The sequence below is a fragment of the Carcharhinus amblyrhynchos genome, chromosome 24 (genome assembly GCF_965287045.1).
Source record: "Carcharhinus amblyrhynchos chromosome 24, sCarAmb.v2.hapA, whole genome shotgun sequence".
Taxonomy (NCBI): Eukaryota; Metazoa; Chordata; class Chondrichthyes; order Carcharhiniformes; family Carcharhinidae; genus Carcharhinus; species Carcharhinus amblyrhynchos.
The window spans coordinates 29,730,984-29,744,109 of NC_137347.1; the positions used below are offsets into that span (position 1 = coordinate 29,730,984).

Here is a 13,126-nt window from a genome sequence, read left to right on the forward strand (position 1 = left end):
TGTAAAATGGCTACAAGAGGATTTGGATAGACTTAGTGAGTGGGCAAGAACATGCCAGATGGAATATAGCGTGAAAAAAATGTGAGGTTATTCACTTTGGCAGAAGGAACAGATGTGTAGAGTATTTCTTAAATGCTAACAAATTAGAAAGTACAGATGTACAAAGTGACACGAGTGTCCTTATCCATAATTCACATAAAACTAACATGTAGGTGCAGTAATCTATTAGGATGACTAATAGAATGTTATCACAAGAGGAATTGAGTACAGGAGTAGTGAGATCTTGTTTCAATTGTACAGGAGCTTGGTTAGGCTGCACCTGGAGTAGCTCATGCTCCCTGACCCCTCTAAGGCAATAATGTCCATTCTGACAGCTCAGAATGTTCCGGGGATGGTAGGACTGTCTTACGAAGAGAGATTGGGCAAAAACTGGGTCTGTATTTTCTACAGCACTGAAGAATGAGAGGTGATCTCATTGAAATCTACATACTTCTTAAAGCATTAAGGATAGATGCAGGCACCGTGTTTCTCTTGGTTGGGGAGCCTAAAACCAGGGGACACAATTTGAAAACAAGAAGGATGCCACTTAGGCCTGAAACGAGGAGAGATTTCTTTACACAGAAGATTGTGAATCTTTGGAATTCTCTATCCCAGAAGGCTGAGGAAGCTCAGTCATTGTGTATGTTTAAGGCAGAAATCAATAGATTGCTTATCAACAATAACAAAAGGTTATGAGGATATTGGGTGTAAAAGGCATTGAAGTGTCTGAGCAGCCGTGATTGTATTGAATAGCAGAGATCTATGGGCTGAATGGCCTACTACTCCAGCTAAATGGACCACCATTTAAAAAACACACAAAAGTAATGCAGCACTTTAATTCAGTCAGACTCAAAATCTCTGAGCAAATTTACTGGGCAAAGTCTCCCTCCCCAGTACATTTTTTTTGTTTTGCTTTTTATTTGTAAATGTAGAAAAACAGTTATATTTACAGTGCAAAAAAAAACGTTAAAAAAAAACACACCAGCTACTTGAATGTTGCTTTTGTTTACAAGGATCTAAATAGAGAGGTCAGTTTGTGAAACAAGTTGGGTCTTTCACCCTGAGCTTAGTTCCTCATTGCCAACATAGAATTGATGTCCCAAATGAGATTCCGTAGCTGGTCCATAATGTGCTTCAGTTCTTGGTTCTTCTGCTGCAGCTTCTGGAAGAAGAAAGAACAAGATATTTAAGAACAGGAAACACCGATGTTTCTCCTTCCTCCTTTTGACCGAACTTAGCCACGTTTCCACCATTTTTGGATGCGATTAAACTCCAATCGATCCCCTCAGGTCAATTCTTTTTTTTCTATTAGTCACAAGTAAGGCTTACATTAACACTGCAATGAAATTACTGTGAAATTCCCCTAGTTGCCACAATCCAGCGCCTGTTCGGGTCAATGCATCAATGTGCTTAACCAACATGTCTTTTGTCTTTCAGACTGTGGGAGGAAACCGGAGCACTCAGAGGAAACCCATGCAGACATGGGGAGAACATGCAAACTCCACATACACAATGATTCCACAGTCATTTCGAAGGCGAGAAGGGGAGGGCGGTCTGAATACCCTGGACAATTCCTCAACCGTCAACGAATCTTTGTCCTCAGCCCTTTTAGGCAGTGCAGTCCAAACAAGAACAACGTACGTAGTAAAATATATATTCTCATCCCCCTGCCCAGCTCTTTAACCTTGAATCTGTGTACTCTGGTTATCAACCCCACTGCCACGACAGTTCCCTGTTTACCCTGTCAAAATCCTTCACCATTATCAAATCTCCCTTTAGCATTCCTTGCTCAAAGTTAAAGTTTATTTATGAGTGTCACAAGTATTAACACTGCAATGAAATTACTGTGAAAATCCCCTAGTTGCCACACTCCAACGTCTGTTCGGGTACACTGAGGGAGAATTTAGCATGGCCAATCCACCTGACTAGCACGTCTTTCAGATTGTGGGAGGAAACCAGAGCACCTGGAGGAAACCCACGTAGTCACGGGGAGAACGTGCAGACTCCACACAGACAATGACCCAAGCTGGGAATCGAACCTAGGTCCCTGGCGCTGTGAGGCAGCAGTGCTAATCACTGTGCCAACATAAGAACAGCCATCCCAGCCTCTCCACATAATTAAAGCCCGTTCTGTAAACCAAAGCTCTTTTCTGTACACTACGATGGACGAGCTGTCCTGAGGAGCCCCTGATTGAACACCTATGTTTCAGTCTACTGAACTTACTGAGATATATCAACACTGGGACTTGGTAGCATTTGGCATTTTTCCCCCCACAATGATGATTACACTGACCTTTTTACTAATTATTTGCAATTTGCTTCTAGTCATGAATTAGCCAGTAATTGGGGAGTTATCTGGCTCAGGTCCATATAGCATAAGAGTCCCTGGCATTTAAAGGAAAACTAAGCTTAATGAGCAATCTATTCCATAAATTGCACAAGGTCCTCAATGAGTGGGTATCATGCACAAGCAAAAATAATCTGACATTTAAGGGAGACCAAGAACATAACATGACCTGCTGTAACTTAACATTTGTAATACAGCGGGCATAGGAATAAGGCGACAGTACATTACCGCTCCTATCTCAATCCAGAGTCAAGCTGTATTTAATTGTTGATCAGAAAATAGAATTCTGATGGACAGAAGAGTAGGAAGATAGATCTGAGGAGGGAGGTGTAGAAGAGGAGAGAAAAAGAGGTCGATAGAGAGAGAGAGGGGGGTCGATAGAGAGAGAGAGAGAGAGAGGGGTCGATAGAGAGAGAGAGAGAGAGAGGGGTCGATAGAGAGAGAGAGAGAGAGAGAGAGAGAGGGGTCGATAGAGAGAGAGAGAGAGAGAAAGAAAAAGAGAGAGAGAGAAAAAGGAGAGAGAGAGAGAGAGAGAGAGAGAGAGAGAGAGAGAGAGAGAGAGAAAGAGAGAAAAAGAGAGAGAGAGAGAAAAAGAGAGAGAGAGAAAAGAGAGAGAGAGAGAGAGAAAAGAGAGAGAGAGAGAGAGAAAAGAGAGAGAGAGAGAAAAAGAGAGAGAGAGAGAGAAAAAGAGAGAGAGAGAGAAAAAGAGAGAGAGAGAGAGAAAAAGAGAGAGAGAGAGAGAAAAAGGGAGAGAGAGAGAGAAAAAGGGAGAGAGAGAAAGAGAGAGAGAGAGAGAGAGAGAAAGAGAGAGAGAGAAAGAGAGAGAGAGAGAGAGAGAGAGAAAGAGAGAGAAAGAGAGAAAGGGTTGATAGGGAGAAAAAGGGGTTGAAGGAGAAAAAGAGATTGAAAGAGAGAGAAAGGAGCAGAAAGAGTGAGAAATGGGAAGGGAGTGAGTATGAACACAACAATGACCCATTAGTACCCTGCTTCTATTTCTGGTAAAGACACTCAAAACCTGGATGGTTCATTGAAAATCTGAGCAATTTCTGATTATAATGCGATGGTAGCTGTAGTTATTTCAATGACTGTGCTGGAAAGAGGACATTGCAATGACAGAATGCCACTTTCTCATAAACAGGTTTGAACAGTGAGTCAGACACAATAGCAACTAGTAGCTCTATTCAGGACTGTACTTAAAGCACATGTATCAACATCAACCAGGAATGACACAGCGAGAGAAAAGAACAGAATGTGAATGGCACACAGGGAAGAGAGAAAGAAAGCAAGGTTGTCTGGCTGCTTGAAGGTTCAGAACTAGAAAATCTGGGTGTCAATTCATTTATCCATTTAGCTCATCCTCTGTCTATTCAACCTGCTCTCTGAGACGTTCAATCTCTGGCTTTTCAACCTCAATAATACACACACACACATATAATATGTCCGTACGTGTGTGTGTGCGGATCTAGCTGGACAGTTAACCCAGTTGCCCAGGTGGTTAGTGTGTGGTTCAGAATAATGCCAATTACATGGCTTTGATTCCTGTTCCGGCTGAAGTCGGATTGGGACCAGCGCCAGTGAGCAGAAGACAAGGTGAACTACCACTGGCCAAAATGAAAATACCAAGTAAACAGCTCAGAATGAACCACCAGCAGTCAATGAGCCAAGGCTTTGCCTTTAGGCAGAGCACACATACCATCCTAACCCAAGATGTAAAGGCAAAGGGCCAAAGAGAGAGCATGAGAGAAGAGAATAAGAAGAGCAAGAGTGAGAAAAATGGAAAGAATTTACCTGAGGGTCACCGGGATATTGCCTAGTCTCGAGAGGAGAGGTTGAATAAATTAGGATTGTTTTCACTGGAAAGACAGAGGCTGAGGGGAGATCTGATAGAGCTCTATAAAGTTATGAAAGGCATGGACAGGGTGGATAGTAAGAGGTTTTTTCCCAGGGTGGTAGTGTCAATTACAAGGGAGCACAGGACGAATGTGAGATAGGGAAAGTTTAAGGGAGATACAGGAGGGAAATTTTTCACTCAGGGTAGTGGGTGCCTGGAATGCGCTGCCAGAGGTGGTGGAAGCAGGCACATTAGCAACATTTAAGAGGCATCTGGATGGGTACAAGCATAGGGAGAGAATATAGAGGGATACAGACCAAGTAAGGGCAGAAGGCTTAGTTTAATTAGGGAATCATGATCAGTACAGGTTTGGAGACCCGAAGGGCCTGTTCTTGTACTGTACTTTTCTTTGTTCATTCACAGGTGCCTTTTACAACTTCAGAACAGTCTGATGCACTTTAGAACAACTGAAATATTTTTGGCATTGAATCACTACAGCAACAAAGGAAAATGCAACAGCCAATTTGTGCAGAGCGCAAACAGCATTGAAATATCAAATAACATGTATTAATTGTTAGTTATGGGGTGAATGTTGGCCCAAGTCAGCAGTGATAAGGCTCTTATGATTCTTTGCAAAACCACCATGGAATTTTTTATATTCATGTGAAAGGGCAGATGGGGTTTTGGTTTAACATCTCATCTGAAAGACAACACCTCTCTCGGTAGCATATTCACATTCAGTTACATCTTGCAATGTTTAGGAGACAATTTCTCAAGTTTGTGTCAAGCTGTGTTAGATTGCTCAAGTAAATAGTATAACAAAGAGTGAACACCGACCACAATACACCATTAAACTTTCACTTCAGGAGTTTGTCTTTTCATTTGGATCAAATTGAAATTTGTGTTTAAGGCAAATGTGAACACGATGAACTAAAACCACTGTTGACAGTTGCTCATTTGTTACACTCTGAATAATTCAACTTTGTTACGGATGTTAAAAATGTAATTTAAGTTTTTAAAGTTTATTTATTAGTATCACAAGTAACGCTTATATTAACACAGCAATTAAGTTACTGTGAAATTTCCCTAGTTGCCACACTCCCGTGCCTGTTCAGGTCAATGCACCTAACCAGCACGTCTTTCAGACTATGGGAGGAAACCCACGCAGGTACAGGGAGACCGTGCAGACTCCATACAGACAGTGAACCAAGCCAGGAATCGAACCTGGTCCCTAGCGTAGTGAGGCAGCAGTGATAACCATTGTGTCATCATTTACAAGCAACTAATACACAGCTACTAGTTACCTGGAGTCCCAGTAGGCATTATTTAAACAAAGAACAGGTCAGTTCAACCTCACAATTAAAATCATAGAATGATATAGCACCAAAAATAAAGCCATTCAGCCCATCATGCCTGCTGCTGGCTTTTTGGTATAGCTATCCAATTAACCTCACATACCCAGACCTTCCCTGTAACTTTGTCCCTAGTCCTTACAGTCTATGGTCTAACCTTGTAAATCTTTCCCTCATATTTCCCCAGTTCTCTTTTGAATGTTCACCCTTTCAGGCATTTTGGTGCATTCCAGATCAAAACAACTTAGGTGGCACAGTGGTTAGCACTATGGTCTCACAGTGCCTGGGACCCAGGTTTGATCCCTGGCTTGGGTCATTGTCTGTGTGGAGTTTGCTTGTTCTCCCCATGTCTGTGTGGCTTTCCTCCAGGTGCTCTGATTTCTTTCCACAGTCTGAAAGACGTGCTGGTTAGATGAACTGACTATGCTAAATTCTTCCTCAGCATACCCAAACAGGCACCAGAGTGTGGCGACTAGGGAATTTTCACAGTAACTTCATTGCAGTGTTAATGTAAGCCTACTTGTGACACTCATAAATAAACTTTAACTTCCTCATGGCACCGTTGGATCTCCATACTATGGCCACAGGTGAAATGCCGTCATTTAAAAATGGTGGATGGAATGAATCTGGGGGTTTCTGGGACAGAGCTCTATCGGAGGTGATTTGAACCAAACCCCTACATTCCCCCCCTCCCCCCCACCACAAATTCCCTGCACATTTTAACAAATGTGGTAGAGAAATGATATCAAAATCAGAGGCTGTGATCGGATCCACTTTACCTCAAGGATTTCCTGGCACTCTTTGTTTGCTAATCCACCGACATTCGGGAGATCTGTAGGTCTGAAGGGCTCCTCACCCACAAAAGGAATTAACTGCAGAGAGAAAAGAGAGGGAGCAGTGAACACAAGGATTGGAGTAGCTCTCTTCAGCTCAGGTCCTGTCCTGCAATGTAATTGGATCATTGCTGATCTTTATCTCCAGTTTTCTTGCCTTTATTTCATGTCTCTTGCGCAACAAAAATCTAACAGTCCCAAAAGGTTCCGCTCCCTGCCCTCAACAGGTTTTTGGGAGAGAGAGCTTTAAATTTTTAGATATTACAGTCCAGGTCTGATTTAAGATCCTCCTCCTCCTCTCCCCCTCCCCTCCACAAATCTGCATTCCCCATCAGAGGAAATAGTTTCACTGCGTCAATTCTATTAAATTTTTATCACTTTAATCATCTCAGGTAGATCAATCCTCAACTTCTAAACCATTTGAGGGAAGCATGGTGGTTAGCACTGCTGTCTCACAGCTCCAGGGACCTGGGTTCGATTCCCGGCTTGGGCCACTGTCTGTGCGCAGTCAGCACGTTCTCCCCGTGTCTGTGTGGGTTTCCTCCAGGTGTACTGGTTTCCTCCCACGGTCCAAAGATATGCTGGTTAGGTTGATTGGCCCTGGGAAATTGCCCCTTAGTGTCCAGGGATGTGTAGATTAGAGGGATTAGTGGGGTAAATGTGTGGGGTTGTGGGGATAGGGCCTGGATGGGATTATTGTTGGTGCAGACTTGATGGGCCAAATGGCCTCCTTCTGCACTGTAGGGTTTTTATGAACTCCTATTAGAAATACAAACGGCGGCTGGGACTTCCCCGATATCGGCAAAGGCCGATGTTGGGTGGGAGAGGTGGCATTGAAGCCACTGATGGCAATGGTGGCTTTCCCCGCCATGTGGTGTAGTGTTTCAAAAATAGTTAAAGTCACAAATTCATGGATGTGATACTGGTGGGGCAGTCTCTGATTCACCTGCCCTGCCAACAACTTAGACTCTCAATGGTCCAAACTGCCATTTAGAAAGGCAGCTCCAGCACATAGTGAAAAAACCATAAGAACATAAGAAGTAGAAGCAGGAGTAGGCCATCTACCCCTTCGAGCCTGCCCCGCCATTCAATAAGATCATGGCTGATCTTATTGAACTGGTCACCAAGGTGCAATCCCTGAAACCTTCCCCACCTGGGCACTACCCACCTAGTGCCTGAGTAATGCCTACTTGATGCCCAGATCATTCCCCAATGAACACCACCCTCATCTGAGATGCTCTGGGAGTGTTGCTTGCCAGGTGCATGCTTCTGAAGACCAGTTGTACTTCACATCATTCTGAATAACGTCACTGTGAATGGTCATTTTTGACATATGGGTGTATTGGGGGTCGGGAGCGGGAGAGCAGGAAGGTGTGATGTGATTCCAGCACACTGGCCTGCTAATGATATTAAGTTAATCTTACGATGTTTTTGATATTGAAGATCGGGAAACGTGGCCAGTCACTGAAGGGGGATGTGGTGGGGGATAGAAACAATAGCGTCACGGTTTTCACACCAATATGAAATGCAACTTTGTACTTCCATGAAATTTTTCACTTTGGTCACTAAACTCACCTGAGGCTGACGGGAGTGCAAAATCCCAGCCTACATTTATGAAACCTGTCCTCATAATGTAACCCTTTAAGCCCTGCGCTGCCTCCCCCTCTAAGGCCAATATATCTCTGATGGCCTTTGGCTGGTCAAAACCCACCCTTCATATATAAACAAATAAGGAGGGCGCTGTTATTTCCTGCGTCCAATATTTGCACCAAAAACAGAAGCTATTAGAAAGGAGTCTGTGTTTGTCACTAGGCACCTCTGTTATGGAGACGTCAGAGACCCCGCACATCTCTCCACATTTATCATATAACAATCGCAGCTTCTTGAAGAGCAGAGTGAGCTGGCGAAGATGCTCCTGGAGTTTGTTGTACCGCTCCTGGTACACTGCATGATTCTGTGTTACACCATTCGGAAGCTGCGTGGAAACAAAGGATGGAATATAGATTGGGTTCATGGAGATGTAAATATTACCAGCATCCAAACATACAATCACTGCATCCTATTGCCCCTCTTAACTCTCTCTCTTCCTCTCTCCAACACTCCCTTCCACTACCACCATCCAACAATTTTTTTTATTTATTCATGGGACATGGGCGTTGCTGGCTGGCCAGCATTTATTGCCCTTCCGTTGAAGGGCAGTTGAGAGTCAACCACATTGCTGTAGTGTCACATGTAGGCCAGACCAGGTATGGACGGAAGATTTCCTTCCCTGAAGGACATTATGGTAAAAACCCATCTGGTTCACTAATCGAAAATGGTTTCATGGCCACCAGTAGATTCTTAATTCCAGATTTTTTTTTGTTGAATTCAAATTCCGCCATCTGTCGTGGCGGGATTCAGGATTGGGTCCCCAGAACATGAGCTGGGTTTCTGGATTAATAGTCCACTAACAATCCCTCTAGGCTCCCGCCTCCCACTACTTCAGGAAAAACGCGAATCACCAGTACTCTACCATCCCGCCTGTCATGGAATCGAAGCAAGCGAGGGTCCAGCAACAGAAAGCTCTGTTGACCTCGGGCCAGAATTTCTGGTCTCGCTCTAGTGAGGCCATAAAATCCCGCCCAAATGACTCAGAACTTTAACCCAAGATAGTTCCAGAAGCAAGTCAATTAGTTAACAGTATCACTTCTGCTCCCCCCCCACCCAGATTTTTTTTTCACCTTGGAGAGGTAGAGATTTACTAGAAATAGTCAAGGGTGAGGAGAGAGCCATGTTACATAGAGAGTCAAGAGAAAGCAGAATTGTTTGTAGAGAGGGAAGATTAAGCAGAAGTGTCTGTGGAGAGAAACAAGAGTTAATGTTTAAAGTCACAATGACCTTTTAGCAAAATCAATCTGATGGGATCATTGTGACCTGAAACCTTCACCAGAATTCTTCCACCCTGCCCACCACAGGAATCACAGCGGGTGAGGAACAGACAATGGGAAGGTCTGTTTATCTTGCTTGATCCAAGACCAGAAATCCCGCCCATTAACTCTGTTTCTCTCCCCACTGATGCTACTCGTTTTTATTTCCAATTTCCAACATTTCTATGGTATTTTGCTTTTGACATTAAGACTAAGATGAGATCTAATAAAGGAGTTCTTTTAATTCATCTGTGGGACATTGGCTGGCCAGTATTTATTGCCCATCCCTAGTTGCCATCATACAATTGAGTGCCCTTTCCAGCCATTTCAGGTTGAGAGTCAACCACATTGCTGTGGCTCTGGAATCACATGTAGGCCGGACCATGTAAGGACGGCAGATTTCCTTCCTTAGAAGTCATTAGTGAACCAGATGGATTTTCCTGACAATCAACAATGGTTTCATGGTCATGAGTAGATTCTTAATTCCAGAATGAATTCAAATTCCATCACCTGCTGTGGCTGGGTTCAAATCCAGGTGCCCAGAACATTATTAATCCAGAAACTCTTGCTAGTCAAATGATAATACCACTCGGCCATCACCTCCCCTAACAATCACGACAGGTCTTGAACAAGTAAATAAAGCGAAACTGTTCTTTGACAGAAGAGCCAGTATCCAGCAGATAATAATTTAAGGGAATTAGCAAAAGAAGCAGAAGTGAGGTGGGCTTACTTTTTGCAGTGAATGATGTTCTGCAACGCACTGGCTTAAAGGGCGGTGGGAGCAGATTTAGTAGTAATTTTCAAAAGGAAATTAGATAAATACTCAAAACGGAAAAACATCCAGGGTTATGAGGAAAGAGCAGGGAGTGAACTAATTGGATTGCTGTTTCAGAGAACCAACACAGACACAATAAGCTGAATGGGCTCCCTCTGTGCAACAGGATTCTATAAAATATTTGAGGCACCAACACCTCCATCTTCTTTTAATTAGCCCTCAAAGCACTTTTCTGTATTGGAGGGATAAGAAAGCAAGTGACATTTCAACATTGCTTCTTAATTAACCCAGCTCGCTGCCTGATGAAGGGATTGGTTATATCCTGACCCCTTTCATTAGTGACCCAAGCTTGTTTCTATCTATCCATAGCACCCCCGTTATAATCAACTTCCCAAGTTCAAAAGCAGATGTGGCCTTTTCAGGGAAACGGGAGTTCTAATAATTCATGTCGAAAAAAAGAAGTGTTGGAAAACAGCAGCAAGAATATACTGGCCCTGGAGGGGCTACAGTGCAGACTCACCACAATAATGACGGGGGTTTAAAAGATTAAAAGTCTAGGGTTGTATTCCCTCAAGTATAGCAAAGTAAGGAGTGACTTAATTGAGGGGTTGAAGGTCATTAAAAGGGTTCATGGGTTAGAGAGAAAGGATGAATGAGCGAGAGAGGTCAGGGAATGCAGAACAAGAGAGTTATAACCTTCAAATTAGAGCAAAGCTACCCAGAAGCAATGTCAGAAAGCATGTCTTCACACAAAGGCAAGTGGAAATCTGGCACTCGCTTCCCCTAGAGATTGTCAAGTCTGGGATCAATTGAAAATTTCAAAACTGTGATTAATAAATTTTTGGTGGTTAAGCCACGATTCAAAAAGTGGCAGAACAAGTTTAAGGGACTGAATGGCCCAACACTGCCCCAAGGGTACGGAAACTTCCATAACAATTGTTTGCATAGGGCAGGGAGACGCGATTAAATTATTTATTGCATGTCATGTAATCCCCTCTTTCAAACAATGAGGTATGTTCTGAACTGCAGTATCGGTTGTTACATTGGAAAACACAAGGCCTTTATGTCAGCCCAGGGACAACTGGCTCCTTCAGTTAAAACTGTCAGCTCAGTGGAGTGGAAGCCGGAGGGGGATCATCACGTGATATCTCCTATTATTTGGACTTTCTCTTAAACCCTGCAGCTTGCAAAGTTTGGCGCTAATTTGTTGGCAGTGTGAGTGGAGAGAGATATAGAAAATAGAAACCCTTCGAGCCTATTCCACTATTCATTATGATCCAACATCCAGATCCCCCCTTCCCCAGATTCCTTTAACCCCAAGAGCTATATCTGATTCCTTCTTGAAATCACATAATGTTTTGGCCTCAACTACTTTCCGTAGTAGTGAATTCCATTCACCACACTGAATGAAAGGATTTCTTCTCACCTCAGTTCTAAGAGGTTTACCCCTTATCCTCAAACTATGACCCCTAGTTCTGAATCTAGCACCCATTGCACCTTGGTGAATGACGGGACCAACCATCTATCTTGTTCAGCAGTGGGATTGAGTGATTGAGAAAGAAACAGTGAATAACAGAGAATGAATTAGAATCAAGTCAGATACAGAAAGAGAAATTAAAAAAAGGGAAATGAAGTTAGATTAAGCATGGAAGAGAGAGAAAAGAAATATTAATAACTGAAAATTTTAACTACAATTTACCACCTTCAGGAATGAGGGCTCGCAGTTTTAGTTGTTCCCTTTCTGAGCTGGAGAGTTGGAGTGGCATCGCAGAAACATAAATCTTTTCATTTAAAGCATCCTTACACCAGTGAGTACCAGCTCTAACTGTCTGCGCACGCTTACTGGGTAATTAATGTGAAAATGCAGCAATATCTTGAAGCTCGCAAAGGGGGTGAGATGCAATGCCCCATTTCTATGAAGCTAAAGGCAGAGTTGGTACAAATCATCCAGCAGCTCATGCCAATTCGAAAGTCAAGCGACTTCTCGCCCTCTCTACAAATCGTTTAACCACTGCTAGACAGCACAGTCGTTAGCACTGCTGCCTCCCAGCATTAGTGACACAGGTTCAATTCCGGCCTCGGGTGACTGGCCATGTGGAGTTTGCACATTCTCCCCGTATCTGCGTGGGTTTCCTTCGACTGCTCCGGTTTCCTCCCACAGTCCAAAGATGTGCAGGTTAGATTGATTAGCCATGCTAAATTGCCCCTTAGTGTCAGCAGAGTTAGCAGGCTAAATGCATGGGATTACGGGGATGGGTCCTGGATGGGATTGTTGTTAGTGCAGTATCGATGGGCTGAATGACCTCCGTCAGCACTGTAAATCCCTTGATTTACACAAGACGAGCACAATTAATTTCAGTTATTTTCCCAGTGAATTCAGTGCCCTTATTTCAGTTTCCAACTCAATAGTAGCTGTGCTTAATTACAGAACTTAGGATGGTGCAAGGCCTCAAATACTAGCTGCACTAGCATATTTCCAGCTGCACGAGAATAAGTAGGAATGGAACCAAGCAAAAGATACACACACAGGAGACAATTGAAGAAGATTCAGTTATAAAGGAAAACCTGGTTCCGCATCCATGGAGGAAAGCAGCTGAGAGGTAATCTGATAGAGGCAAAGAGGAGTGAATGGGATAGAAATAGTTGATCTAAATTACTGCCTCAGATTAAACAGTAACATGAATACAAGTTCAAATTCAGGAGACAATTTTGAGATGGATTTATGATGTACACAGCCAACTTGCAAAATTATCAACGGACTAGAATAATACAATTGAAAAGTGTAAAAAATTAAATGCCTCAAAGGGAGACAGTTCAGCGGGTCAATGTGTAGGTTCTAGATAAATAGATTTGTAGGTATAGATAGATAAATAGATTCCCCATGAGGTCCATGGGGAAATCACAAATTGTTCTCTCTACGGGGCTCATTGAGTACGAATTCCCCTACTTTAGTGTCACCTGCAAATTTGGCACCTACTTTTTCTGCATCCAAACCCTTAATTGGGGCCTAAGGACCAAAATCTGTGGCACCCCACTAGGTACA

The 13,126-nt window shown here is 43.2% G+C and overlaps 1 protein-coding gene across 1 annotated transcript in view; it reads right to left on the reverse strand.

Annotated features, from left to right (window-relative positions):
• Positions 1 to 896: 896 nt before the first annotated feature.
• The window catches only part of LOC145357804 (mediator of RNA polymerase II transcription subunit 30), a 28,477-nt gene continuing 16,247 nt past the window's right edge, over positions 897 to 13,126 (reverse strand). Inside the window, exons 3-5 of the mRNA XM_080211319.1 lie at positions 8,219 to 8,377; positions 6,349 to 6,441; positions 897 to 1,201 (exon numbers count right to left, since the gene is read on the reverse strand). Of these exons, the coding sequence (XP_080067445.1) occupies positions 1,106 to 1,201; positions 6,349 to 6,441; positions 8,219 to 8,377 (348 nt within the window). The 3' untranslated portion in view covers positions 897 to 1,105. The remainder of the gene's footprint in view (positions 1,202 to 6,348; positions 6,442 to 8,218; positions 8,378 to 13,126) is intronic.